The sequence below is a fragment of the Podarcis vaucheri genome (genome assembly GCF_965113315.1).
Source record: "Podarcis vaucheri genome assembly, chromosome: 17".
NCBI classification, from domain to species: domain Eukaryota; kingdom Metazoa; phylum Chordata; class Lepidosauria; order Squamata; family Lacertidae; genus Podarcis; species Podarcis vaucheri.
In genome coordinates, this window is record NC_138755.1 from 27,548,506 (window position 1) to 27,574,395 (window position 25,890).

At 43.5% G+C, this 25,890-nt stretch overlaps 1 protein-coding gene and 1 long non-coding RNA gene across 2 annotated transcripts in view; both read left to right on the forward strand.

The window, feature by feature from the left end:
- Window positions 1–25,890, forward strand: part of LOC309522205 — a 218,734-nt gene that overhangs the window by 185,092 nt on the left and 7,752 nt on the right. The window lies entirely within an intron of this gene.
- Window positions 1–25,890, forward strand: part of SNX30 (sorting nexin family member 30) — a 41,272-nt gene that overhangs the window by 12,841 nt on the left and 2,541 nt on the right. The window contains exons 2-7 of the mRNA XM_082205022.1: window positions 8,496–8,684; window positions 12,948–13,058; window positions 14,849–15,007; window positions 16,882–17,077; window positions 17,990–18,189; window positions 24,224–24,310. Of these exons, the coding sequence (XP_082061148.1) occupies window positions 8,496–8,684; window positions 12,948–13,058; window positions 14,849–15,007; window positions 16,882–17,077; window positions 17,990–18,189; window positions 24,224–24,310 (942 nt within the window). The remainder of the gene's footprint in view (window positions 1–8,495; window positions 8,685–12,947; window positions 13,059–14,848; window positions 15,008–16,881; window positions 17,078–17,989; window positions 18,190–24,223; window positions 24,311–25,890) is intronic.

Consider the following 25,890-nt stretch of genomic DNA (forward strand, 5'->3'; position numbering starts at 1 on the left):
TCAAGTCTGCCTGTGTCATTGAAGGATTGTATGTGACGGATGCAAACGTTTTAGCACTGCGGCAGAATCCTCTTTCTATTAATAAAAGGATTTCAGGGTAACACTGCAATCCCTCTCTCCCCCTGTGCTTGTTTTGGAGAAATGGGCTTTTTCTTCTTCTTCTTCTCAGCAAATCTGCTAACCTCTGGGATAACTTACGTAATGTGTGCAGTCGAGGGCTGACAAATCCTACGCACGAGCCAGAAAAGGCAGGGGTGGTAGTACTCGAATAAGGGAGCATATGAGCTACATGTGATGTGAAAAGGGTTATTCAAACTTGCAATTAATATAGGAGCTGAGGGAAGAAGCTGAACATCAGTTCTGTAGTGTGGTACCAAATTATTTTTGATGCATGCAGCACCAAGGCAAGGCAACAATTTGTGATCTTTTGGAACTGTTTATGTTTGTGTTGCTATACTTTAAGCATTGAAAATCGAGACAGGAAAGTTGTTGAGCTTATTTTGGCAAAGCTCTTGAGCAGGAGCCAGCAAACTTTTTCAGCAGGGGACCGGGACTTTGTGTGGGGCCGGGCTATATTTTGAAATTATTTTTTTTAAAAAAATGAATGAATTTCTATGCCCCACAAATAACCCAGAGATGCATTTTAAATAAAAGCACACATTCTACTCATGTAAAAACAAATAACCCAGAGCCCCACAAATAACCCAGAGATTCATTTTAAAGAAAAGGGCACATTCTATTTCTGTAAAAACACGCTGATTTCCAGACCGTCTGCAGGCCAGATTTTGAAGGCAGTTGGGCCAGATATGGCCCCCGGGCCTTAGTTTGCCTACCCATGTTCTTGAGCAACATAGCAAAAAAGAGGGAGGGTCTATTTCTAAGGAAAGTCAGCACTGCTGGCATGGGCTGACATATATCTGGAATTTCCCAGACAATGCAGTATTCTGGATATGTCCAGGAAATTCTGGACGTAGGGCGACCCTGTGCCTATATTAGGTGTAAAACTAGTGAATCTGTCTCCTCTTGGCCAGGTACAAACTAAGGTGCCATTTGCGTGCAATGCTAACTCATGATTTAGTAGTACATAGAGAATCCTCAGTGAGCATGAACATAGCATTGGGCTTGCATGCTGGTCCTCTGCTTCGTGTGTGCCCGCCCAGAAGGAGGACATTACCAGAGTTTAATTCTACTTACTAAAGAATCCTGGTGTCCTAATAATTAACAAACCACAGTTCCCAGGTTTTTGAGAGGGAAGTCATGACTGTTAATGTGGTATAAAGGTAAAGGGACACCTGACCATTAGGTCCAGTGGTGGATGACTCTGGGGTTGCGGTGCTCATCTCGCTTTACTGGCCGTGGGAGCCGGCGTACAGGGTCATGTGGCCAGCATGACTAAGCCGCTTCTGGCGAACCAGAGCAGTGCACGGAAACGCCATTTACCTTCCGGCCAGAGCGGTGTCTATATATCTACTTGCACTTTCACATGCTTTTGAACTGCTAGGTTGGCAGGAGCGGGGACCAAGTAATGGGAGCACACCCTGTGGCGGAGATTCGAACCACCGACCTTCTGATTGGCAAGTCCTAGGCTCTGTGGTTTAACCCACAGCGCCACCCGCGTCCCTAAAGTGGTATAGGAGTTCTTTAAATGCAGGGCTTTTTCTCAGCTGGAACTGAGTTCCGGGACCACTCAATTGGGTGCCATTTCCATTATAAGAGAACAAGGGAGTTGTTCATGGTGAGCTCTCTTTTTCTAGAAAAATAGCACTGTTTAAATGTATGGTGTTGATGTGACCACAGTGAGCAATTGGGGTAACTTTTGTTGTTTAAAACTTAATAGAAGATGCTCTCTTATGAAACAGTTATTTCTGTGCTTGGAGTTGTCTTAAATACATTGCACTTGGCATATGACAAATAGCCTTTCCGCTCCTTCTGAACTTGCAGTCTTGCCTTCTGGGGGTCATAGGTAGCTAGAGAGTTTGAAGTGGAGGATTTCTCATCCTGCTGGTTATCTCCCACTTCTACTCTTCCATAATGGTTGTGAGGAAGGAGGGAAGATTAGCTGCTAAGAGAAACAGAGTGTACATTGGGGCTAAGCAGATGCAAAAAATCCAGCTGGCATTTCTTCTTCAAATGTCTCGAACAGGGAGATTTGTATGCTTTTTCAGCTGCCAAATAAAAAAAGACAATTGTGTAACTAAGTTGGGATATTCTAATCAACTCAGAAAAAGTCCAGGGCCTGTGCTGGGGTATATATATATATATATATATATATATATATATATATATATATGCTTTCGTAGATTTTCACGGGTACAGGAATGCAGGTTTTGGTGTCTTCGGGTGTCTTCCCGTGTAAGAGTCGGGGTGTCTGTGCGACGTTTCGACGAGGTCTCACTCGTCATCTTCAGGCTGGTGCTTTCGGCTTCTTGTTACTGGAACAGAGCAGAATCTGGTGTTTGAGTTCCTATAAATACTGTTGAGGGGTGTGGTGTATAGCCTCCAACGTTCTGGGCAGAGAGGAAGTTCCTAGATTAGTGTGCCTTTTCTTCTTTTGTTCCTTAATTACTTGAGGGATATCTTGGGTGATTTCATGAGTGATATTCTGAATACCACTGGGTGGGTCATTAAGTGTAGATTAGTTGCTAAAGCTTTCGTGTCTTGACCTCTTGAGCTTGTGAAGAGTTTTTCTGAGAAGATGGCTGTGCTGCATTTAGTTGTGCTCAGGCTTGGCTTCGTGTATAGGGGCGAGCTGTGGTTTTGTGCCTTGTGCCAGCCAGATCTGTGTAGGGATTGCAGGGGGGTGCACTCAAGATATCCCTCAAGTAATTAAGGAACAAAAGAAGAAGAGGCACACTAATCTAGGAACTTCCTCTCTGCCCAGAACGTTGGAGGCTATACACCACACCCCTCAACAGTATTTATAGGAACTCAAACACCAGATTCTGCTCTGTTCCAGTAACAAGAAGCCGAAAGCACCAGCCTGAAGATGACGAGTGAGACCTCGTCGAAACGTCGCACAGACACCCCGACTCTTACACGGGAAGACACCCGAAGACACCAAAACCTGCATATATATATATATATATACGCACTTCTCAAAAGAAAGTGTTGGCTGGTGTTGGGAGGATTTTCTAGATTAGCAGAGGCACTCAACATTCCAAAGGCCCAGATAAGGATTCTGAAATTCAAGCAGAAGCTGGCACAAAATGTTGCAGTGCAGAAGGTTCCTAGAACCATAGAGTTGGAAGGGCCCAGAAGGGTCATCTAGAGCAGTGTTTCCCAACCTTGGATCTTCAGCTGTTTTTGGACTACAACTCCCATCATCCCTAGCTAGCAAGACCAGTGGCCAGGAAGGCTGGGAATTGTAGTCCGAAAACAGCTGAAGACCCAAGGTTGGTAACTAATGATCTAGAGCAGGCATGGCCCAACTTGGCCCTCCAGATGTTTTGGGACACCATCCCTAACTAACAGGACCAGTGGTCAGGGATGATGGGAATTGTAGTCCCAAAAATATCTGGAGGGCCAAGTTTGGCCATGCCTGATCTAGAGCAAAAGCCTCCTAGAGGAAAAATCTCTTCGAAAGCTTAGCTTAGTCAGAATCGAGTATACACTTCCAGAGTTAATGTGAAATACATTACTTCTGATAAATGAGGCTGCTAGAGGGCTGTGAAAATTTGTGTCCCATGCTTTTTAGATTTGTCTACCCATGTACTAAGGGACGCGGGTGGCGCTGTGGTCTAAACCACTGAGCGTCTCAGGCTTGCCGATCAGGAGGTTGGCGGTTCGAATCCCTGTGACGGGGTGAGCTCCTGTTGCTCTGTCCCAGCACCTGCCAACCTAGCAGTTTGAAAGTACCCCAAAAATGCAAGTAGATAAATAGGTACTGCTCCGGTGGGAAGGTAAACGGCATTTCCGTGTGCTGCTCTGGTTTCGCCAGAAGCGGCTTAGTCATGGTGGCCATTTGACCCGTAAAAACTGTCTGTGGACAAAAGCCGGCTCTCTTTTGTAAAGTGAGATGAGTGCCACAACCCCAGAGTCATTCATGACTGGACTTAACTGTCAGGGGTCCTTTACCTTTACCTTTTTACCCATGTACTATCTGAATCCAAAGGGGTACATTAGTTTCCAGATGTGAACTTTTTCCTCAGCTCTCCTATCCCAGTATGGAAAGCTTTTATAAATGAAGAATGCTTGCAGTTTTTCTTTTCTTTTCAGGCTGCTGGCAGGCCATACATGATTTGATTGTGTGGGAAGGTGGAATAGTTTGTGGTTTTTTAAAAGCAACCCAACAATGAATACCTTATGGACTAGAAACCCTTTTGGCCTTATTTGCCTAGCTGTACTAAAAATGAAGCTTGTTTATTCTTAATAATTAATAGCACATGTATACAACACAGCAGCACATCTGCATCATTCATAAATTCTCAGATGAGCTGGCATTTATAGAAGAGAAATACAGGGAAATAAAAGTCAGAAAAGACCAGTTGAACTCCTTCCCATTCCTGTTGCCACAACACTCCATGTTCTGATAACAAATACTTTCATGCATCTCTATCTTGTCTCGTTTTCTGTAAACAACTTGTGTTTTTTCAGATAATTCTATCTTTTGCAAGAGCCAGGAAAAAATTGTAGGTATGTGTTTTGAGACATGAAGAATAATCCTTTTGTACTCCCCATGCAGTTCTAAGTAGTTGTGCCATTTATTACAGTCATACCTTGGGTTACAGAGGCTTCAGGTTGCGCACCGTGCTGAACCCAGAAGTACCAGAACAAGTTACTTCCGGGTTTCGGTGCTCGCGCATGCGCAGGAACACTGAATCGCAACCTGAGCATGCGCTGATGCGGCGCTGCGGGTTGCGAATGCTGCGGGTTGCGAACGTGCCTCCCACATGGATCACGATCGCAACCCAAGCATCCACTGTACTTAGAAAACACCCAAATTCTACAAGCAGGTCCAAGAATTCATTAATATTAAAGAAAAAACACCACCTTCAGTTGACTGCTAAGAAGTGTTGGGTCAAATCTGAATCACGCATGTTTGTTCAAAATGGGGTGGTAATGCTACACTCTTACAGAATGTGCTAAATTAATATAGAGAGCACTGCGACTCCAATAACAGACCAAGTATGACTTTCTCCTACTTTGGGGGGAAGGTGCAGCCCCCCCCAAGTTACTGGTACTGAAATAAACTACTAACAGTGCAATTCAATGCAAGATGCATAATTCTATAACTTACCTTCACTTGATGAAATATAGCCATTTTAAATGTCAGTTGTGCATTTTGATTCAGCAGGTTTTAAAATTAGAATTCAAAATTTTCAGGACTTTAAGTTCACAACTGGAAAAGTTTGAATGACATGGCGGCTTCTGATCAAGTGTTTCCTGCATTTCAGGGCACTATTTTTGTGGAAAACCAAGCATGAGGGTAGTTTGTGGCAGAGAAAAACTGCACACTCCTTAATAGGGATAGCATGAAGACAAGGACACAGCCTATAAATACATGAGTGATAAGCATCTGCTTTCCTCAAAGTTTATCTTGTGGTTTATTGTTTAGCAAAGACCATCTTTTTGTGTCTGTGTGTTCCAAGAATACATAACTTGGTGAGGCTTTTTCTCTCGTCCTCATTTGAACCTTGGGTAGCTTAATTTAAATAACAACTGGCTTCAGACTCTTGTTTTTTTGCTGTAAACATACTGCAAATCGCGAGCAGGATTTGAAATAGGAGCAGCGGTAGAAGGTTATATACGAAACAGAAGAATGTGTCTTTGGAGAAATGTTTATTAGAATGCAGCGTGTAAATGGAATGGGATTAAGAACATCTCAGAGTGAAAGGCAGGAAGGCAAAAGTTTAAAGAGACATGTATACCAAATTTGGAATCTGGAATATATTTTTCACTCTATAGGATGCACTTTTTCCCCTCCAAAAATTAAGGGGAAATGTTTGTGCATCTTATGGAGCGAATGCAGGCTCCTTGGCTTCAGCGAAAGCAATGCGAAGCCTCCAAAGCACAGAGGAAGCGCTCCCTCCGTGCTCCGGAGGCTACACGTTGTTTTCGCTGAAGCCTGGGGAGCAAGAGGGGTTGGTGTGCACCGACCCCTCTCGCTCTCCAGGCTTCAGGGATAGCCACCTGAAGCCTTTGGAGCGCAGCGGGAACTCACGCTGCGCTCCAAAGGCTTCGGGGTTAGCTGCACAAAACCTCAGCAGGGCAGCGGCGTGCCTTCATACCGCTGCCCTCCGGAGGCTTTGCGGGCTGTCCAAGAAGCCTCCGCAGGGCACGGGGATGAAGGCTCCCCATGCCCTGTGGAGGCTTCGCGCAAAGCTAGACCAGCTATCCCAGTGGCTATCCCAGAAACCAGAACAGCAAGAGGCTATCCCAGAAGCCAGATCCCTCTTGCTGTTCTGGCTTCTGGGATTCAGAATTTTTTTCTTCTTGTTTCCTCCCCCCTGAACTAGGTGCGTCCTATCGTCTGGTGCGTCCTATAGAGCGAAAAATACGGTATATATGTTAAGATTTTAAAGCTTAATAAAAAATTGACTACTGAGTACTAGGTCTTCAGTGCATCCCTAAGCTTGTTTCCTCAGAAGGCCTGTGCTCAAAGGGGCTTACTCTCTTGCAAGTGTGTTCTGCTCTGGAGCTGTTGTGTCTCAAAGAACTTGTGTTTCTGAACTTCTAGAACATAAAGGTTTTGCTGTGGGGTGGAACCTGGGAGCTCCTGTCGCAGAAGAGTGAGTTGCAGAAACTGTTGTGGGTGATACTGATAAAGATGCCAAAGATATCGAGGTTCACCACTTAACTTGTACACAAGTAGGTAGCACAGAGGAGAGACACCACGATTTAACATCTTGCAATGAACCTGCAGGAGGGGTAGTTAACTTGGTACCCTCCAGATCAGGGCCGGATTTAGGTTTGATGAGACCCTAAGCTACTGAAGCCCTTTATATGTCCAGCTGTCCTTTGTCAACAAATTGCCCCTTTTTGTGTGTGTGTTGAATATATGCTATGTGGAAATTTATGGACCTAATAGGTATCTAAAGCCATTTGCCCATGTTGCCATGCAACCAGTCCATGCAGAATGTCGGCACCCTATATATAGAAATGAGCAAACCAGTGATATTTTAGGGAGCAGGCTGGCAGGCAGGGCCCATTACTCACATCATAGGAGCCTACACAACACTGTTGCCCTATGTAGGTTTTATTTTATTTGTTTTTTATCTTACATTTTGGAAATGTACACCCACTTGTTTTTTTCCTTTAATTTTTTTGGGGGGGCCCAAGAGAGTGGGGCCCTAAGCTGTAGCTTGTTTAGCTTATATGTAAATCCGGTACTGCTCCAGATGTTGCTAGACTACAACTCCCATCACGCCCCACCCCATTTGCCATGGTGATTGAGACTGATGGGAGTCGGAGTTCAGCAACATCGGGCGGGCACGATATTGGCTGCCTTTGCTCTTCAGTATGAAAGATCTGACACACACACTCAGAGTACTTCAGAGGGGGTGCTGCTTGCATTCGTGACTATCAAATGCATTTTCGGATGTGTCCAGGGAATACTGAAGTGCTTTCTCAAAAATGCTGGCTTCAATTCAGCAAACAGAGCTTGAAAGGCTTAATGCTAGGCTTGTGGAATTTAAGAATGGGCGGCAGCAAATACTACAGCAGGACTTGGTAAAATATACTGCATTCTGAAAATCCAGATACTTTCCCCAGCTATGGTGGAAGGCCATAAAAAAGGAGCTGCAAGAACTGAGTACCTAAAAAACCTGGGCTTTGTTTTTGTGAACTTCTGTACAGTCATACCTCGGGTTGAAGTAGCTTTGGGATAAGTATTTTCGGGTTGCGTGCTGCGGCGACCCGGAATAATGGAGCACGTCACTTCTGGGTTTCACCGCTCGCGCATGTGCAGATGGTCAAAATGATGTCATGCACATGCGTGGAAGCGGCAAATCACGACCCACACTTGCGCAGACGCGGGTTGCATTCGCTTCTGGATGCGAACGGGGCTCCGGAAAGGATCCTGTTCGCATCCAGAGGTACCACTGTATTGCATAGTGTAGTGGTTCAAAGCAGGCAGTGCATAGTTTGACTCTCCTCCAATATGAACTCACTTGCTTCCATCTATTGTGGGGAGTCATTGTAAGGATCACAACAGAGTTGTATTTCATAGAATCATAGAATTGTGGAGTTGGAAGGGGACCTTGAGGGTCATCTAGTCCAGCCCCCTGCAATGCAGGAATTATTTGCCCTATGTGAGGCTCGAACCCACAACCCTGGGATTAGGAGCCTCATTCTCTACAGCGCTGAACAATGAAGCATATACATGCTAAGTATGGCTAGCCAAGCATGGAAGGGTTCAGCAAAATGAATGGGTTTTTTGAACCACTTACCAAGTTTGCCTTTGTGGGTGATGCTTTTAAAAATCAGAAATGGATTCTTTCTGCTTCTGGTTTCCCTCCTCCTCCTCCTTCACACCTGCCATTTTGCTTTTTTTCCAGGACCTCAGTCTGCCCAATGGTACTCCTGTAGACACTTCAAGCCCAGCCTCTTCTTCCTCACTTCTGAACAGACTGCAGCTGGATGATGACTTGGATGGGGAGATGAGAGACCTCTTTGTCACTGTCGATGATCCTAAGAAACATGTCTGTACGATGGAGACTTATATCACGTACAGGGTCACAACCAAGGTAATGCAATGTAGCTTTCTCCCTGTGCATTGTGGCTTTCAGCTCTGTTCCCTGTTTTGTTTCAGGTCTAGACTAGTTTTCTAGACTAGTAAAGGGTAAAGGGACCCCTGACTGTTAGGTCCAGTCTCGGATGACTCTGGGGTTGCGGTGCTCATCTCACTTTATTGGCCAAGAGAGTTGGTGTACAGCTTCTGGGTCATGTGGCCAGCATGACTAAGCCGCTTCTGGCGAACCAGAGCAGCACACGGAAACGCTGTTTACCTTCCCGCCAGAGCGGCACATATTTATCTACTTGCACTTTGTGCTTTCGAACTGCTAGGTTGGCAGGAGCAGGGACCGAGCAACAGGAGCTCACCTCGTTGCGGAAATTAGAACCGCCGACCTTCTGATCGGCAAGCCCTAGGCTCTGTGGTTTAACCCACAGCGCTACCCGCGTCCCTCTTCTTCTAGACTAGTAGCTGGAATCTTTTGTGAATGGATGAGACCTCACTGAGTAGAGACACTCTTCAAATCCTGATGTATGTGTGTATGCTATGCAAAAATCACAATGTGGGGAAAATCAGCCAATGTTATATAGCTTAATCCTTATTTCAGACGCGATATATCAGTATATCACAGTGTTTAGCTGGTGATATATCACGATGCTGAAAACCAGATATCGCCCAGCCCTAATACATATTTATATGACGAACAGATGTAAAGAGCCTAGAATGGAGGCGTTTTCCTAGAGAATAATTTTTTCAGTGGCCCATCTTTAATGTTTGAAGTGCCTTTAAGCATATGAGTTAAGTAGCTTTTCTGCTTGTAACCTTGCTATTGCTGAAGCAATTTCTATCTCATGGAATGCAAACTGCAAATAGGCAGCATTACCAAGGATAGGTGGGTTGTCTGACATGAACTGCTAAGCAGCATGGTTGAGATGTACTGCTAAATCAAGTGTTTCCTGCAGGATATTTCTTTTTTCCCTTTGTATTGATTGCTTTATGAAACCCACCCCATTCAAGGTTAATTTGCACAACTGGCTTTACATAGTAAGCTCACACTTTTTCATTTCTTTTCTTTTATTAAAGTTTTTCTTTTCTTTTATTAAAGTTTTCTTGGTTTACAAAGGTACATGCAATGTCTCTTTTTTCAAGTTACATTAGGGTTACCTTAGGAAGAAAAAGAAGGGATGCGGGTGGCACTGTGGGTTAAACCACAGAGCCTAGGACTTGCCGATCAGAAGGTCAGCGGTTCGAATCCTCGCGACGGGTTGAGCTCCCGTTGCTCGGTCCCTGCTCCTGCCAACCTAGCAGTTTGAAAGCATGTCAACGTGCAAGTAGATAAATAGGTACCGCTCCAGTGGGAAGGTAAACCGTGCGCTGCTCTGGTTCACCAGAAGTGGCTTAGTCATGCTGGCCACATGACCTGGAAGCTGTACGCTGGCTCCCTCGGCCAATAAAGCGAGATGAGCGCCGCAACCCCAGAGTCGGTCACGACTGGACCTAATGGTCAGGGGTCCCTTTACCTTAACCTAGGAAGAAAAAAGGGGAGAAGAGATGGAGGCGGCCATGGTGGGTAGGGGTGGGGTTGGGAGACAATATTTCTATTTTGCTTAATGTATATGTGGGTTTTTGTGACAGCGTCGTTTGTGCAGGTTCTCTTTGCTATTCGCTTGGGTTCCTTTGGTGGTGACTGGCTGTGTTGAACTTTGTTTTCATGTGTGAGTGGGGTGGGTGGGTGTTTTTGAATCAGGTTAGCCATATTGATTCATATCCTGTTGGAGCTCACACCTTATTTGTGGTTCATAGAATCATAGAATTGTTGGAAGGGATACTGGGGGGGGGGTCATTTGGCCAACCCCCTGCAATGCAGACGCAGGGTGGCGCTGTGGGTAAAACCTCAGCGCCTAGGACTTGCCGATCGTATGGTCGGCGGTTCGAATCCCCGCGGCGGGGTGAGCTCCCGTCTTTCAGTCCCAGCTCCTGCCCACCTAGCAGTTCGAAAGCACCCTCAAGTGCAAGTAGATAAATAGGTACTGCTTACTAGCGGGAAGGTAAATGGTGTTTCCGTGTGCTGCGCTGGTGCTGGCTCGCCAGAGCAGCTTTGTCACGCTGGCCACGTGACCCGGAAGTGTCTCCGGACAGCGCTGGCTCCCGGCCTCTTAAGTGAGATGAGCACACAACCCTAGAGTTGGACACGATTGGCCCGTACGGGCAGGGGTACCTTTACCTTTACCTTTTACCTGCAATGCAGAAATCTCAGCTAAGGCATCCATGGCAGATGGCCACCCGACCTCTGCTTAAAAACCTCCAAGGAAGGAGAGTCCACCACCTCCTGAGGGAGACCGTTCCACTGCCGAACAGCTCTTACCGTCAGAAAGTTCTTTCTGATGTTTAATTGGAATCTCCTTTCTTGTTCATATGCCTTATTTGAGACTGGGACCGTGTGTGTTTGTGTGTGCACACGCACACAGTGATGTTGTGTGTAGCCCACATCTACTTCCAAATACTTTGTGACAGGCCTCTCCTCTCACCCATTCAAGTTAGGATGGGTTAGCACATTGCATCAAAGGAAGCTGTCATGCCCACTTTATGGCTTAATATCTGTATTGAATGCCTTTAACTGTCATGGCTTCTCTGGAAAATCCAGTGTCTAAAGTGACAAGTGTTAAAAAATTCTGTTAGATCTCCAGATTTCTTCCTAGTTTCAAGGAATCCCTGGGGAGAGCTTTAGTCATCTGCTTTATTAAACCCACTTGGCTTTCTCATAGAGCTGAGAGCTTGCTTTGTATTGTGTGGTTAATAACATTTGCAGAGCTGTGTTTCTTGCTGAAGATAGTTCTTTGACTTCTAAGTTCCACAGTTTTCTTGACTCACTAGCTTAGAGAGTTTTCTCTCATAGGCATGGGCTATTAGTGTCTATGGTTGAGAGCACACAACTTATTTCACTCTCCCCCCTTCTTGCCACAAGAATGTAAGAATTTTCCAGGTCGTGCTGCCATTGCTGGTGTTCGAAGGTCTTGCATTCATTTGTAGTTTGTGGAATGTGATTCTCCCTCTTCATGAATATTTCTATTGCTTGTATACTTCTGTGTGAAATGAGTACCAGTGCCTTGTATTGGATAATGCCTCTAAACTCACAAGCAATGTATGCTTTTTTATGGTGTTGTGTGCATAAGCAAGAGAGATTAGAGAATCTTGGCATTCACCTCAGAAATCTTCCCATATAAATTCTTCCATTCATTTTGAACAATTCCTCCCAGTTTGATGGTAGAACAATGGGTGAAGCAGGTTTGCTGCCATCTATCCTGAAAAACTGCAATCTCCACTATGGGTGAAATACTTCGATTTCAGTTGTATCCAACTAAGTTTTACTCAGAAGAGTCCCGCTGAAATTAAAGGACCTAATTTAGTCATGTCTTTTAATTTTAATGGATTAAGTCCAAGTGTGACTGATGTTGGATTAGAACCATTGGTATAGAAACAAGATTAACATGAAGAGACGGTGGTGTGGGGCTGTTGTTGTTTTTGCTTTGTTTTTTTCCAATGTGCTGGCTCTTGTTTTTCCCAGCAAAGTACAAATTTAGTGTCGGACATAGAGGGGATGCACGGAGAGGAATTCCCATTGCACAGGGAAAGTTCTTGTGCTAAAACGATACAGCTTTGTTGGGATACAACCCTAAGTGTTAATTTTCCAAAACAAAGAAAGGGAATGCATCCATCGAAGATACAAAAAATTCATAGGCTCAGTTACTATGTTAAGGTTATCTTTTACATTTCCCACTCCTCAAGGAATGTTCCATTCAAATAACGAAAAGTTGACATATCCATTATACACTTGTCCAATAAGTCCTTCCCTTCCTCTCCCTTCCCCTTCCCTCCTCTTTATTTTCTGTCCCTTAGTTTTTATGTTTTTAAAAAATGCTTGATATTTGATGTTAACTTTTGTATATTGCTTCCCCCCAAGCTTTAATAAAAAGAGCTTTCAAAATAGGGGCACTTGTCCAAGTTCAATACTGAGTTGATTCCCAGGTTGTGCATCTTAAGTTGCCAGAGGCATGTGAAAATAAAATTTGTTTCTTTGCTAATGCTTGAATGGCTCGGCTTGAGGTATGGCTGGTACATTTGGCTTCAAGCCAGTATAGAAGTCAACGTTTGGTAAAAGAAATTTAATAATAATACAGTGAATGCAAAGACTAGTGATTTAAGCATATATATTTTTACTTACCCTGTCTGATTTCTCTTGCTCGCTTTTTCCCTTTCGCTTCATTTTTATTCTTAGACCACACGCGCAGAGTTTGACTTGCCAGAGTATTCCATGCGCCGAAGATACCAGGATTTTGACTGGCTCAGGAATAAACTAGAGGAATCTCAACCCACTCATCTCATTCCCGTAGGTAGTAAGTCGGGACCACTGTTTGTTGGAATAAATAATGCACTTATAAGAAGTGCACATTTCTGCTTTTTCAGCAGTAATGGATTCGAGGTGTGTTTAAAATGAAAGAGAGATAAAGAAAATGCTTGCCTCAATTATTTTGTGGGGGAAATGCAAAACAGAACACTCCAAAACATTCCTGTCTGAACTAATTTATACTTCATATATTCTGACGTTATAGGTCTGTATTACAGTTGCTTACTTGCACTGTTTTCGGATCCTTAGAAACTGTACTCTGTGGCTAAACTTGACTTCTTCAATGAGAACAAAAACAGGATTTTTTTAAAAAAAATCACTAATAGCTATTGCTTTTTTTTTTACACTAATATCATAATGTGTGTAGGTTATACATCCATTGTGGCATTTATGTGGTGGTATCTTTTAATTAAAAGCAAACACATCACCTTGCCAACAAAGGTCCTTATAGTTAAAGCTATGGTTTTCCCAGTAGTGATGTATGGAAGTGAGAGCTGGACCATAAAGAAGGCTGATCACCGAAGAATTGATGCTTTTGAATTATGGTGCTGGAGGAGACTCTTGAGAGTCCCATGGACTGCAAGAAGATCAAACCTATCCATTCATAAGAAAATCAGCCCTGAGTGCTCACTGGAAGAACAGATCCTGAAGCTGAGGCTTCAATACTTTGGCCACCTCATGAGAAGAGAAGACTCCCTGGAAAAGACCCTGGTGTTGGGAAAGATGGAGGGCACAAGGAGAAGGGAACGACAGAGGACGAGATGGTTGGACAGTGTTCTCGAAGCTACCAGCATGAGTTTGACCAAACTGCAGGAGGCAGTGGAAGACAGGAGTGCCTGGCGTGCTCTGGTCCTTGGGGTCACGAAGAGTCAGACACGACTAAATGACTAAGCAACAACAAAAATCTTTTAATTTTTAAGAACCTCTTTATTTTTCAGAAGTATTGTGTAGTATTTAATGAAAACAGAAAAAAGTGCACAATAACAGATAAAAAATTACTGAAACAGCATGTTAGATCAACAATACCTTTTATGATGTAGAACCCTCACGCACTTCTTGTGGGCTAAGATTCAAAGACCTGCCCCATCACAAAAAAATGTTTCTCAGTTCTTCCTGAATTGTCTGCTGGTGTGATGCTCTCAAAAATATGTTGGGGAGGGACTTACACAGGTAACAAGCCACTAGAAGCTACCTGGCCCAACACTTTCGGGTTGTGTGTGTTCATGCTCCATGTTTACCTAATTTGGGTTCACTGGTTGATATCAAACATTCATTGTACCCACAGTAGACCCATTGAATTCAATGGACCTAAAATACTTAAGCCCATTGACTTAAGTGGGTTTATTTTGCATATTATTTCATTAGATCTCTCTAACAACATGACTTTACTCAGAATGCATTTGGAGTCAGCAAAGCTTCAAAAATCCGTCTTTCAAAAAAGCTTCCTCTGAATGGGTGAACACTACTTTGACTTCCCTTCAGAAACAATTACTGCTTGAACTTATTTTTAGGTGAAAAGGTGCAAGTCAGCAGTTTCTTCTGGCCCAGTGATGTCTCGTAACATCTGTGCTGTGCTCTCCAACTCTCTCCGTACACTGATGAACTATGAAAATACTGTTACAAAATATTTGCTTCGGTTTTTTAAAGACTTCAGTTTACTATTGTAGTGGAAGAAAAACTTGAATGTGCATGTTTTCTAAAACATCAAAGCTTGAGGATAGAGATTTTCTTGTCCTTCTAAGCTCCTAAGATTTTTTCCTGTTCCCTTCCAGCCTCTCCCAGAGAAATTTGTGGTCAAAGGAGTTGTTGATCGCTTTTCAGAAGAATTTGTTGAGACGAGGAGGAAGGCCTTGGATAAATTTTTGAAAAGGATTGCTGATCATCCTGTGCTTTCTTTTAACGAACACTTTCATGTGTTTCTTACTGCCAAAGTAAGTAAAGCAAACCGGTGCAGAACTGTGTTTCAATGGATGTGTTTAGAGATGGAAGCCTAGAATCTGATGAAAGATTGCTTATCAATGTTAGACATGCTTTTAAATAGCACCATCAAATTCATTTGATAACCATTCATGTTATACAGCTACTTTGGGTGCCAGTATTTGACAGTTACCGTATTTTTCTGTGTATAAGACTAGGTTTCCCCCCTAAAAAATAATGTCAAAAATTAGGGAGCATCTTATACACGGATACACCCCCCATTTTATTAAATCTGAGTCCCCCAAAATAGGGGGCATCTTATACATAGGGCTTCTTATAGACGGAAAAATATGGTATATCTTTATCAGTATGCCTTAAGCTTAGCATTTGAAAGAGCACAATAGAATCTAGCGCCTTCATTATTCAGCTTTAAAGGTAAAGGACCCCTGACAGTTAAGTCCAGTCGCGAATGACTCTGGGGTTGTGACGCTCATCTCGCTTTACTGGTTGAGGGAGCTGACGTTTGTCTGCAGACAGTTTTTCCGGGTCATGTGGCCAACATGACTAAGCCACTTCTGGTGAAACCAGAGCAGTGCACAGAAATGCCGTTTACCTTCCCACCAGGGTGGTACCTATTTATCTACTTGCACTTTGACGTGCTTTTGAACTGCTAGGTTGGCAGGAGCTGGAACCGAGCAACAGGAGCTCGCTCCATTGCAGGGATTCGAACCGCTGACCTTCTGACCAGCAAGCCCAAGGCTCAGTGGTTTACACCACAGCACTACCCACGTCCCTATTTTACACCTTTTACGTCCCTATTATACACCTTTAGGCACAAGGCAAAAACGTTCTTTTTCAACCAGGCCTTTGGTTGATTTGATTGACATCCTATGCCCTTTTAAAATGTGGGGGTTTTTTGGGTGGAGGTTTATTCAGTTGTTTTTATTTTGATTATGTATTTTGTGGTTTTATATTTTGTTTTTATTCTGTGAACCGCCCTGAGACCTCCTGGTTTAGGGCAGTATATAAATGCAAACAAACAAACAAACAAACAGCTAGGACAGAGATAGGATACAGGGGAAACTGAGAGGTTTGCTTTCAAGAAAAAGAGAAGACTGAGCTGTGGGTGGGTGGGAGAAGCAAACAGAAATAAGATATCCTACTGTGAACAGACCAAAGGCTTGTCTACTCTAAAATTCGGTTTCCCTCAATGATTAAACAGATTTATTTGAGAAGCCCACTAGAAAGTCTTCTAACGTGGCAGCCGCCCCCACATGTTGTGGTAGGGAATCACAAAGTTTCTCTTCCTCCTTCCCTCACCTGTTATAAATATCTACTTTGCGTAATATTACTGCAGTGGTGTGACTGCTGCTGCTTGCATTCTGGTTGTTGTTATAAATCACCACTAATGCAGATGAGGCCTAAGTTCGGCACAGCCCTAAGAGTGTAACTTCTGCAGATGTATTTATTTTGGAATAAACGAAAACAACTCGTCTTAATGGGAGTTTTGGAGCATTAACACAGGTTGTAAGGGCCTGTAACTCTCTGCGGTCCTCAGAATAGAATAGACTGAAACTCTAGCTTCCCCAAGTTTGTTGTTGAACAAATATACAGTGGTACCTCAGAAGTCGAACGGAATCAGTTCCGGAAGTCTTTTCGACTTCCAGAACGTTCAGAAACCGAGGCGCGGCTTCGAATTGGCTGCAGAAACTGCATCGGATGTTTGCATTACAAAGAACGTTTGCAAACTGGAACACTCACTTCCAGGTTTGCAGCGTTCGGGAGCCAAAACGTTTGACTCCCAAGGCGTTCGGCTTCCAAGGTACGACTGTATTTGGAAGACATAAACATAATCTAAAAGCTAATTGGCTGCTCTTGTCGTCCATAGGATCTTCATGCTTATAAAAAGCAGGGAATGGCCTTGCTTTCTAAGATGGGAGAATCGGTAAAATATGTCACAGGAAGCTATAAACTCAGAAGTCGACCGGTGGAGTTTGCTGCCATTGGTGACTACCTAGATACTTTTTCTCTGAAGCTTGGAACCATTGACAGAATAGCACAGCGAATTATCAAGGAGGAAGTAGGTGAGTAGTATGTGCAGCTTTTCTTTATAACTCTAATTCTTGCTCCACTAGCAAAGTCTGGATGCCAGCGGTGGGGGAACATGCGGCCCCCTAGAAAATGCTTGGGCTCCCAATTCCCATCAGCTGAGCCAAAGTGGCTGGTGGTCAAGCATGATGGGGATTATAGCCTGGCTATGTCTGGGAAGCCATAGGTTCCCATCCCCAGTATACACATTTTCAGAATATGTGTTGCATATGGAATCAAAAATATAATTACTTCTGTTGCTCATAGCTCAAATCCTGTCGCGAGTTCATCATACTATAATATTTCATTTAGTACATTGGTACCTCGGGTTACATACACTTCAGGTTACGTACGCTTCAGGTTACAGACTCTGCTAACCCAGAAATAGTGCTTCAGGTTAAGTACAGTTTCAGGTTAAGAACAGACCTTTGGAACAAATTAAGTACTTAACCCGAGGTACCACTGTAGTCTGAAAAAGATGTCCATTCTGCCACAAACACTATTGTGGTTATGATTTAATAGATAGTGCAGTAGAAGGTGAGAAGAGATGAAATTGTGTTTGGATTGTATATGTTTAAAATGTTGAAACAATAAAATATAATTGAAAAAGGGGAATTAAAAATGTATTGCGTGTGCATTCAGAATGGCTAAATTCCTTTGTCGTTCTTTGTCCTCCTGCATCTTAACTTGTAGCAAGATGCTTACAGCAATTACCCAAAGGTCCTAGACCTTCCTTTGTAGGTTCTGACACTTTTATTATTGGTATTTTCCTTATCACGAGAAGTTTCTGATCTGAAAGTTAGGCTTGTTGACTTTAAAAACAAACACACAAACCCTCTGGCGCCGTCTCAAAACCCAGAAACCAGAACTTTCCTGCCTTTTATTTTCATAGCATCGTTCTCTTGCAGAATACCTTGTGGAGCTCAGAGAGTATGGTCCTGTTTACTCAACCTGGAGTGGGTTAGAGAAAGAGCTGTCGGAGCCTCTTGAAGGAGTATCTGCCTGCATTGGGAATTGCTGCACGGCACTCGAGGAACTGAGCGAAGACATGACCGAAGACTTTCTTCCTGTCCTAAGAGAGTATATGCTGTACTCAGAGTCCATGAAGGTAACATGGGATTTGTGGCAGGCAGATGTTTGCATCTAGGAAAACAGCTTTCCCAGAAATGCCAGCGTGTGGACATTTTGTGGGCATAAAACTACTGCATCCCCTTCAGGAGATCTCTGTGTGGCCTCTTCTACCTGCTGCTTTCATTTTGACACAAAATGGTTCCAGAAATTATATATATAGATAAAGTACCCCAAGCTTTCAAAATCATGGAACTCATGCAGATGTAACACTGGCTTCCTGCTAATCTTGGTTAGCAAAGTCAGAACTATTCCCAGAAACGATGTGCTTCCTTCCCTGGAACAAATCTCACCATCTCTCCTTTAATATGGCAGACATTTGACTTCATTTTCTGGCTATTGAATGGTTCAGCCAGTTAGGACCATGTAACACGGATACTGAAAGAACTCCTCTGGTTGTCGCTTTGCTACTGGGTTAAATTGAAGGTATAACTGACAATTTATAGAAACTCCATCCAGAACAGCGTGTTGGGGAAGGGGAGGCAGGAGTGTCCTATCTGGCAAGCTGATTGCCGTTGTGTGATGTTGGATTCCACCCGTGTTCTTAACTTAGGGTTCCTTGCAACATAGCCTCTGAAATTGATTTCATCCTACAGTTCTTCAGATCCTGACTTACTGCCACACTTTGCTAGCCCAAACCATGATGAATCTGGGTGCGACCACATTGTGTAGTAGTAATGTTGGTGCCAGTGAACCCTTAGCTGTGATTGAGGGTAGAAGATGTAATAATCTTTTTTCTAGGTGTGAGATGGAAGGCAGGTTGCAGCTGCTGCCTCTCAATTCTGGCTAAGCATGGTTAGCAGGAGGGCAATGTGTAGTCCCCATAGATGACAGGTGAGTTTGCTAGCATATCAAATACTTGAAAATCCTTACCTCCAGGGTATACCTGTGTGCGTGTGTATCCATGGCAGTGCTAGCTGTCTGCAGGATTTTAAATAGGTGTAACCAGTGTTAGAAACTGAGATTGGAAAGCTAGAAGCTAAATGGCACCTTAAACCTAGGTTATGGGTGCAACAACGGAATGTCCAGGTGTGCGTTTTTTAATAACAAGAATACAAAGCTGAAAATGAATGAACTGCAGCTAAAAGATGATGTTCATTTTTCACATGGTCTAGTCCTTCCCCTGCCCCCACCCCCCTAATATTCTTCAGAGAGTAGCTGGAAGCAGGGAGGCAGAAAAAAGTCCTCCTTTCCTTCCAATCTGCAGCTTTAATCTGAAATCTTAGGCTCATTACTGTGCCCAGAGCTCGAAAACTGCTTGCACTAATGAAATTCCCTGTTGCAAAACACGCCTAGAACAATGGGAGTTTCGAACACTGGGTGTAACAGGCCTCTTCCAGGTGTTATGGGGACTGATTAGCCATGAAGATGGGACATTACCTTCTTCTGCAAGCCTGCATATCCCCATGCCTTGTAACTGATAAATAATTCTTCTCTTCTTACCATCACGATGCAGCCTTCACTGCTTTGAGAAGTCGCATGTGGCCCCTGTATGAAAGGGGTTGCCCAAATGTGTCTCTCTGATGCACTGATTATGATATATAATCTGTGGGAAGGGCCTCGGGGCCTGCTAGGTATAATTTTCATGCTGACTTGCTATTACAAGAAAAGAAAAGCAGGAGTAGGAACTGTTGAGATGATATAAAGCATTCTGGGCACAGTTAGTACAAACAGTTCCCTGTGGAATGTTTTGATATTAGGTAAATGGAGTTAACGGTTGGGCTTTTTTTTGGGGTGTGTGTGTGTGTGTGTGTGTGTATATATATATATATATATGTGTGTGTGTGTGTGCGCGCGCGCCTGAGCAGCTGAAAGTATGCAGATGAATTCTCATGTGGGTGCAGCAGTCAACTGCCGTCCCCTGTCCCTTGAGAAACTACAACTTTGTGCAGCTTTAAGAAATCCCTTACCATTGTATTAATGTATCGGCTTCAATGCTCTGCTTGTAGAACAACATATAATGAATAATATGCAACCATGCTTCCTTTTTCTTTTTTTGCACAGCTTTTTAATTTTCTGTATTCTTTACTGTAAGAAATGGCTAAAGTCCTTGGCCCAGGTCAAAACACAAACTCCGTTTTTAAACGGAGAACTTTTTGCCCCCCTGATATTTTATGCAACTTAAAGAGAGAGGGAAGAAACTAGGAAGTACTGCAAACGTGTTTTAAAAATATAAAAAGAAAGGAAGGTTTGCTTAAGCGCAGGTTGCATCCAGGGGAAGGCCTCATCTGCACTATGCATTTAAAGCAGTATCAAAGCACTTTTAAACAGCCGTGACTTCCCCCAAAGAACTCTGGGAAATGCAGCATATTAATCACCAGTAAATTTGAGCATATATCAGCCAGTCCCATTTAATCTTAGCCTGGAGGATAACTTTTTTAAAAAAATAATATTTTTTATTAATTTTCAACACAAATATACAATCTTATCCAAATTTTCACAAATTTAACTCTGTTTGGACTTCCTTCAGCTTCTCTGATAATCATCCGTATTTACCTCTCAATTACACATTTCTTCTGTTTTTTATTGCCATTAGTCTTCCCTCCCACTATCTGTTTCTTTTTAACAATATATCTCAACTTTCACAGTGCTTCTTGAAACCCCACTAGCATTGTTTGCACATCACATATTTTTTTCAGATATTCAACAAATTTTCCCCAGTCCTCGATGAACTTTTGATCTCGAAGATATCTGATTAGTTTGTCCAATTCTGCATAGTCTGTCAGTTTCATTCTCCATTCTTCTATCGTCAGTAGCTTGGAGGATAACTTTTGAAGAGTACCTATGAATTTTTTTGTGAGTGATTAAAAATAAATAGGGGTCTACATATAACTTGAGATGGACTCGAGCATGCTCCTTTTCCGTTAATGGGGTGGAATATTGAGCTAGCATTCAGTGGTACGGGATGGGGTGGGAGACGATAAATTAAGCCCTATACAGGCGTTCTGCCCTCATGCCGTTACCATAGTCTGAGGGAAAGTGCAGGGATGTGTTTGCTGGGTCCTGCTCTCGCCAGCCTTCCCTCCTTGGAGGAGAATTCTGGAGTGTAGACTTCCTGTGTGGTCAAAGTTCTAAACTGAGGAACGTACATTCATAGAACAGCATCCCTGCTCCAGACCTTTCCACATCCTAGTGTGGATGGCAGTGGGACTGACTGGGTGATGAGGACATAAAATATGGGGGGCAGGGCCAGTGAGACAGACCCACATCTCCCCGTTGGGTAATCACACAAGGGCAGCACATCACCTGTATAGGATTCTAGAGAAGGCAACATCAGTCCTCTTTCTCCAGAAACTGATGTAATCATTCTTCACCTTGTCCCAGACCTGCCTGTCTGCTAGTCATGTGCCTTTCGAATGCAATATATTAATGATTAAACCGTAAGTTCGAATCTCCACATATTCTGCAGGCAGATTTCTTTTAGCCGAAGGCATTTCTGCACCAAAGCAGAAATACCTGTTCCATTGGAAGGGCTTATCTACCTCTCTAATAACTATAAGGAAAAGTTGCACATCACTGAGAGCCAGTGTGGTGTAGTGGTTAAGAGCGGTAGTCATGTAATCTGGGGAACCGGGTTCGCGTCTCCGCTCCTCCACATGCAGCTGCTGGGTGACCTTGGGCCAGTCACACTTCTCTGAAGTCTCTCAGCCCCACTCACCTCACAGAGTGTTTGTTGTGGGGGAGGAAGGGAAAGGAGACTGTTAGCCGCTTTGAGACTCCTGAAGGGGAGTGAAAGGCGGGATATCAAATCCAAACTCTTCTTCTTCTTCTTCACTGTGATTCTCCCATAGCAAATAAAGCTGTGCCTTTTAAATTGCAGAAAGCATGCATGATGCAGGTGTCACACATCCTAAGTTATTGAATCACATCAGCAGATAAGTGCATATCTTTCAGCTGTTGAATGGATCACAAAATTGGTAGGTGCTATTATGGCCAGGTTTCAGCACCAGATTTACTTACCTGCCTTCCTTTTCAGTGTCAGATTTGCACACAGAACAGCTAAAAACATCCCCTGTAGTTAATATCTGATCAGAACGGACGGTCCCATCATTTGAACAAAGACTTTGGCATCACTGGAGTACTGAAAAGTTCTGTTTAGGTTAGGGATGTCATTGTCAGATGGGATGTCAAAAAAGGACTGTGAAATAGCTGCCCTTTATTTGTTGCGCTGCAATTTGCTGGCTCACATGAACGAAAAGGTGCTTCTTTAAAACGGTTTCCTTCCGCTGCCTTTATATAAATGGTTTCCAATGAAATTTATTGCTGAAAAGCATAACTGGGTGAAATGGGCTTTGATGGGCAAATAACAAGTTGTTCTGCACCTTTGCTGAAGCCTCTCCTGCCCACAAGCCAATAAAACCAAACCTTGTAACCGCAAAGCCTCTTGGAACCGTTTCAGTGATAGCTGCTAGACAGGGCAGCCTGTTTATGCGATAGATCTTATCCTCACCGTATCTTTAAAGTTTTGAGGTAGGTGGCAAAACTGAGAGTGAGCACCAGCCATTCAGAATTGCTTTAATAGCATTTCAGGAGATGTGCTTGATATCTCAAAACAAAGTATTTAGTTTGGGGGATAGGCAGATTTAAATAGAGTGCCTTGCTGTAATCAAATGTTTTGGAGGTACTAATACAGTTTGTAGTGCTTGGGTGTGGGGGGACGACCAGTAGTTAATTTTTACAACAGATTTACACTGCTATGAGAGCAAGGATTTGTAGCTTGTAAATTTTTGAGCAGCATTCTGTAGTCCTGCGAAATTTGTTTTGCCGGGATGAAATGATTTCTGATCTCTGCCCTGCTGTTCTTGAAAGGAGCTTAAAATGTGTGAGCTTCATAGCTGAGTGATGACTTTGAACTTTTTCACAACCAAGCCACTGTGTTGCAAACACTATCCAAGATTCCCTCAAATAGTCGTGATCCTTCCAGTCTACCTCTGCAATCTGGAAGACCCCTGATGATGATGATGATGATAATTTATTTATACCCTGCTACTCTGGGCAGCTTCCAACAAAATATTAAAAATACAATAAAATATCAAACATTAAAAACTTGCACAAATGGGGCTGCCTTCAGATGTCTTCTAAAAGTCAGATACAGTGGACCCTCCAGATATGAACTTAATTTGTTCAGGGGGTCCTTACGTACCCTGAAAAGTCTGCAACATGAGGCACCGCTTCTGTGCATGCATGCACGGCGGAACCTGGAAGTATACACTTCTGGGGTTGCCGTGTTCACAACCCGAAAGTTACATTACCCAAAGGTAACGTAACCCGAGGGTCTACTGTGGTTGTTTATGTCCTTGACATCTGATGGGAGGGCATTCCATAGGGCGGGCGCCACTACCGAGAGGTTCCTCTGCCTGGTTCCCTTTAACTTCTCTTCTCGCAGTGAAGGAACTGCCAGAAGGCCCTCAGCACTGGACCTCAGTGTCCAGGCTGAACGATGGGGGTGGAGACTCTCCTTCAGGTATACTGGGCCGAGGCTGTTTAGGGCTTTAAAGGTCAGCACTGACACTTTGAATTGTGCTCAGAAATGTGCTGGGAGCCAATGTAGGTCTTTCAGGACTAGTGTCATATGGTCTCGGTGGCCACTCCCAGTCACCAGTCTAGCTGTCGCATTCTGGATTAGTTGTAGTTTCTGGGTCACCTTCAAAGGTAGCCCCACGTAGAGCACATTGCAGTAGTCCAAGCGGGAGATAACCAGGGCATGTACCACTCTGGGAAGACGCTGCGCAAGCAGGTAGGGTCGCAACACTAGGAGACACTAGGGTCCGTGATTCAGCAACAGCTGGAGGGCCATAGGTTTCCCATAGCTGGTCTAATGCAAGAAGACAATGCAACTGCCATCACCCTTTCCAAGCCAATAGACCTCTACTGCTGACACTTAAGTGGTGCTGGTTTCAAGTGGATTACAGCTGGCTTGGGGTGACAAGCTGAAGTTCATATGAAGTGTGTGTGTGGACATAACCCTTGCATCTCCTCTGACTGCATCCTGTCTCTTTCCTTCCCCTCTTTAGAATGTGTTGAAGAAAAGAGATCAAGTTCAAGCTGAATATGAAGCCAAACTGGAAGCTGTGGTCTTAAAAAGAGAAGACCGCCCCAAGGTTAGTCCTCTTTGGGCTAAGTCTCCCACTCCATTGTCTTCAGCAAGATTAAAAAGCTTTTGTGCAACGTTGAAAAGGGCAGTAAATACAGGTGACTAAAAAGCAATCTATTGGACTGCAAACTGGATTCTTGGACTTGATCTTTGGTGAGGAAAAGATCATTTGTTTGGGTAGGAGAGATCCTTGGGACACCAGGAAACAAAACTGCTCAATACCACAAACAATTGAATACCCCAGGTTGGCCAATTGGTGGTCTGATGATTTTAATTGTGACAAGGGGTAATAAAATATATACGCAGATTTGAACAATAATTATTGATATCCATTGCTTGTATAAATTATACTTTCCTGTCAACCAGCTTTGGTTTATCTCACAGCATGTGTTGGCTGGCTTTTGGGCAGGTATGAGGAACCTTTGGCCTTCTGAATTTTGGACTGGAGCACCCATCACCCTGACCATTGGCCATGCTGGCTGGGGCGGACAGGTGTTGGAGATCAACAACATCTGGAAGACCATAGGTTTTCCATTCCTGGTCTCAATTTAAGGTTTTATGAAAGAACCTATGTTAAGGTTCTTTTCACATAGATTGAATTGAGCTATCCATTAGTGGAGTAACTACGTTTGTCACTGTATTTCTGGAGAATAGAAGTTGTTACCTTAGTGTTGGTGCTTGAATGCACATTGATTCCTTAACTGATGAATAAGCAGCAGAGGCCTTATCTGCCGTGCCACCAATATTTAAAAGTTTTAAAAATTAGTAATTATACTAATTCACTTTGAAGTTAATCTTTTTCTTTTCATCTTAGGCACAGCCTCCTTTAATTAATGCAATTTTATTTGAAAGCAGTGACAACTAATAGGTTTGCTTTGCCAGTTAGAGCCTTTCCACTTCGTCTTCTGTTTAAGCTAATAGAACAATTAACAATTTAAGCTCTGGATTTATCTCATCTGTGCTCCACTGCTCTTCAAATGTATTCAGGACAGTGTGTCTTAGGAACTGTGTTTTAACCTTGGAACAGTCCTGTGAAGTAAGTTAGGGTAGACTGGTCCAAGGCTAGCCAGTGAATTCTGTAGCTGTGTTGGGGGAAATCGGAAGCCAGGTGAGTCTGGTCCAAATTCATCGCATTGTGTAGCCACAACACCACTGGCTATACAAAGATCTCTTGTTGTCTCCCTAGCTGAAAGCTGAAAGGAAATATGGCTTTGGAATAATAATAATAATATAATTTATTTACACCTAGCCCCTCTGGTTGGGTTGCCCCAGCCATTCTGGGCAGTTTCCAACACAGACACATAATAAAACCTCAAACATCAAAAACTTCCTGCCTGATACAGGGCTGTGTTCCTATGTCTTCTAAAGGTGGTGTAGTTCTTTATTTTCTTGACACAAAGGGTGTTCCACAGGGTGGGTGCCACTACCGAGAAGGCCCTCTGCCTGGTTCCCTGTAACTTCGTTTCTCACAGTGAGGGAACCACCAGAAGGCCCTCGGAGCTGGACCTCAGTGTCCGGGTTGAACGATGTGGGTGGAGATGCTCCTTCAGGTATACAGGGCCGAGGCTGTTCAAGGCTTTAAACTTC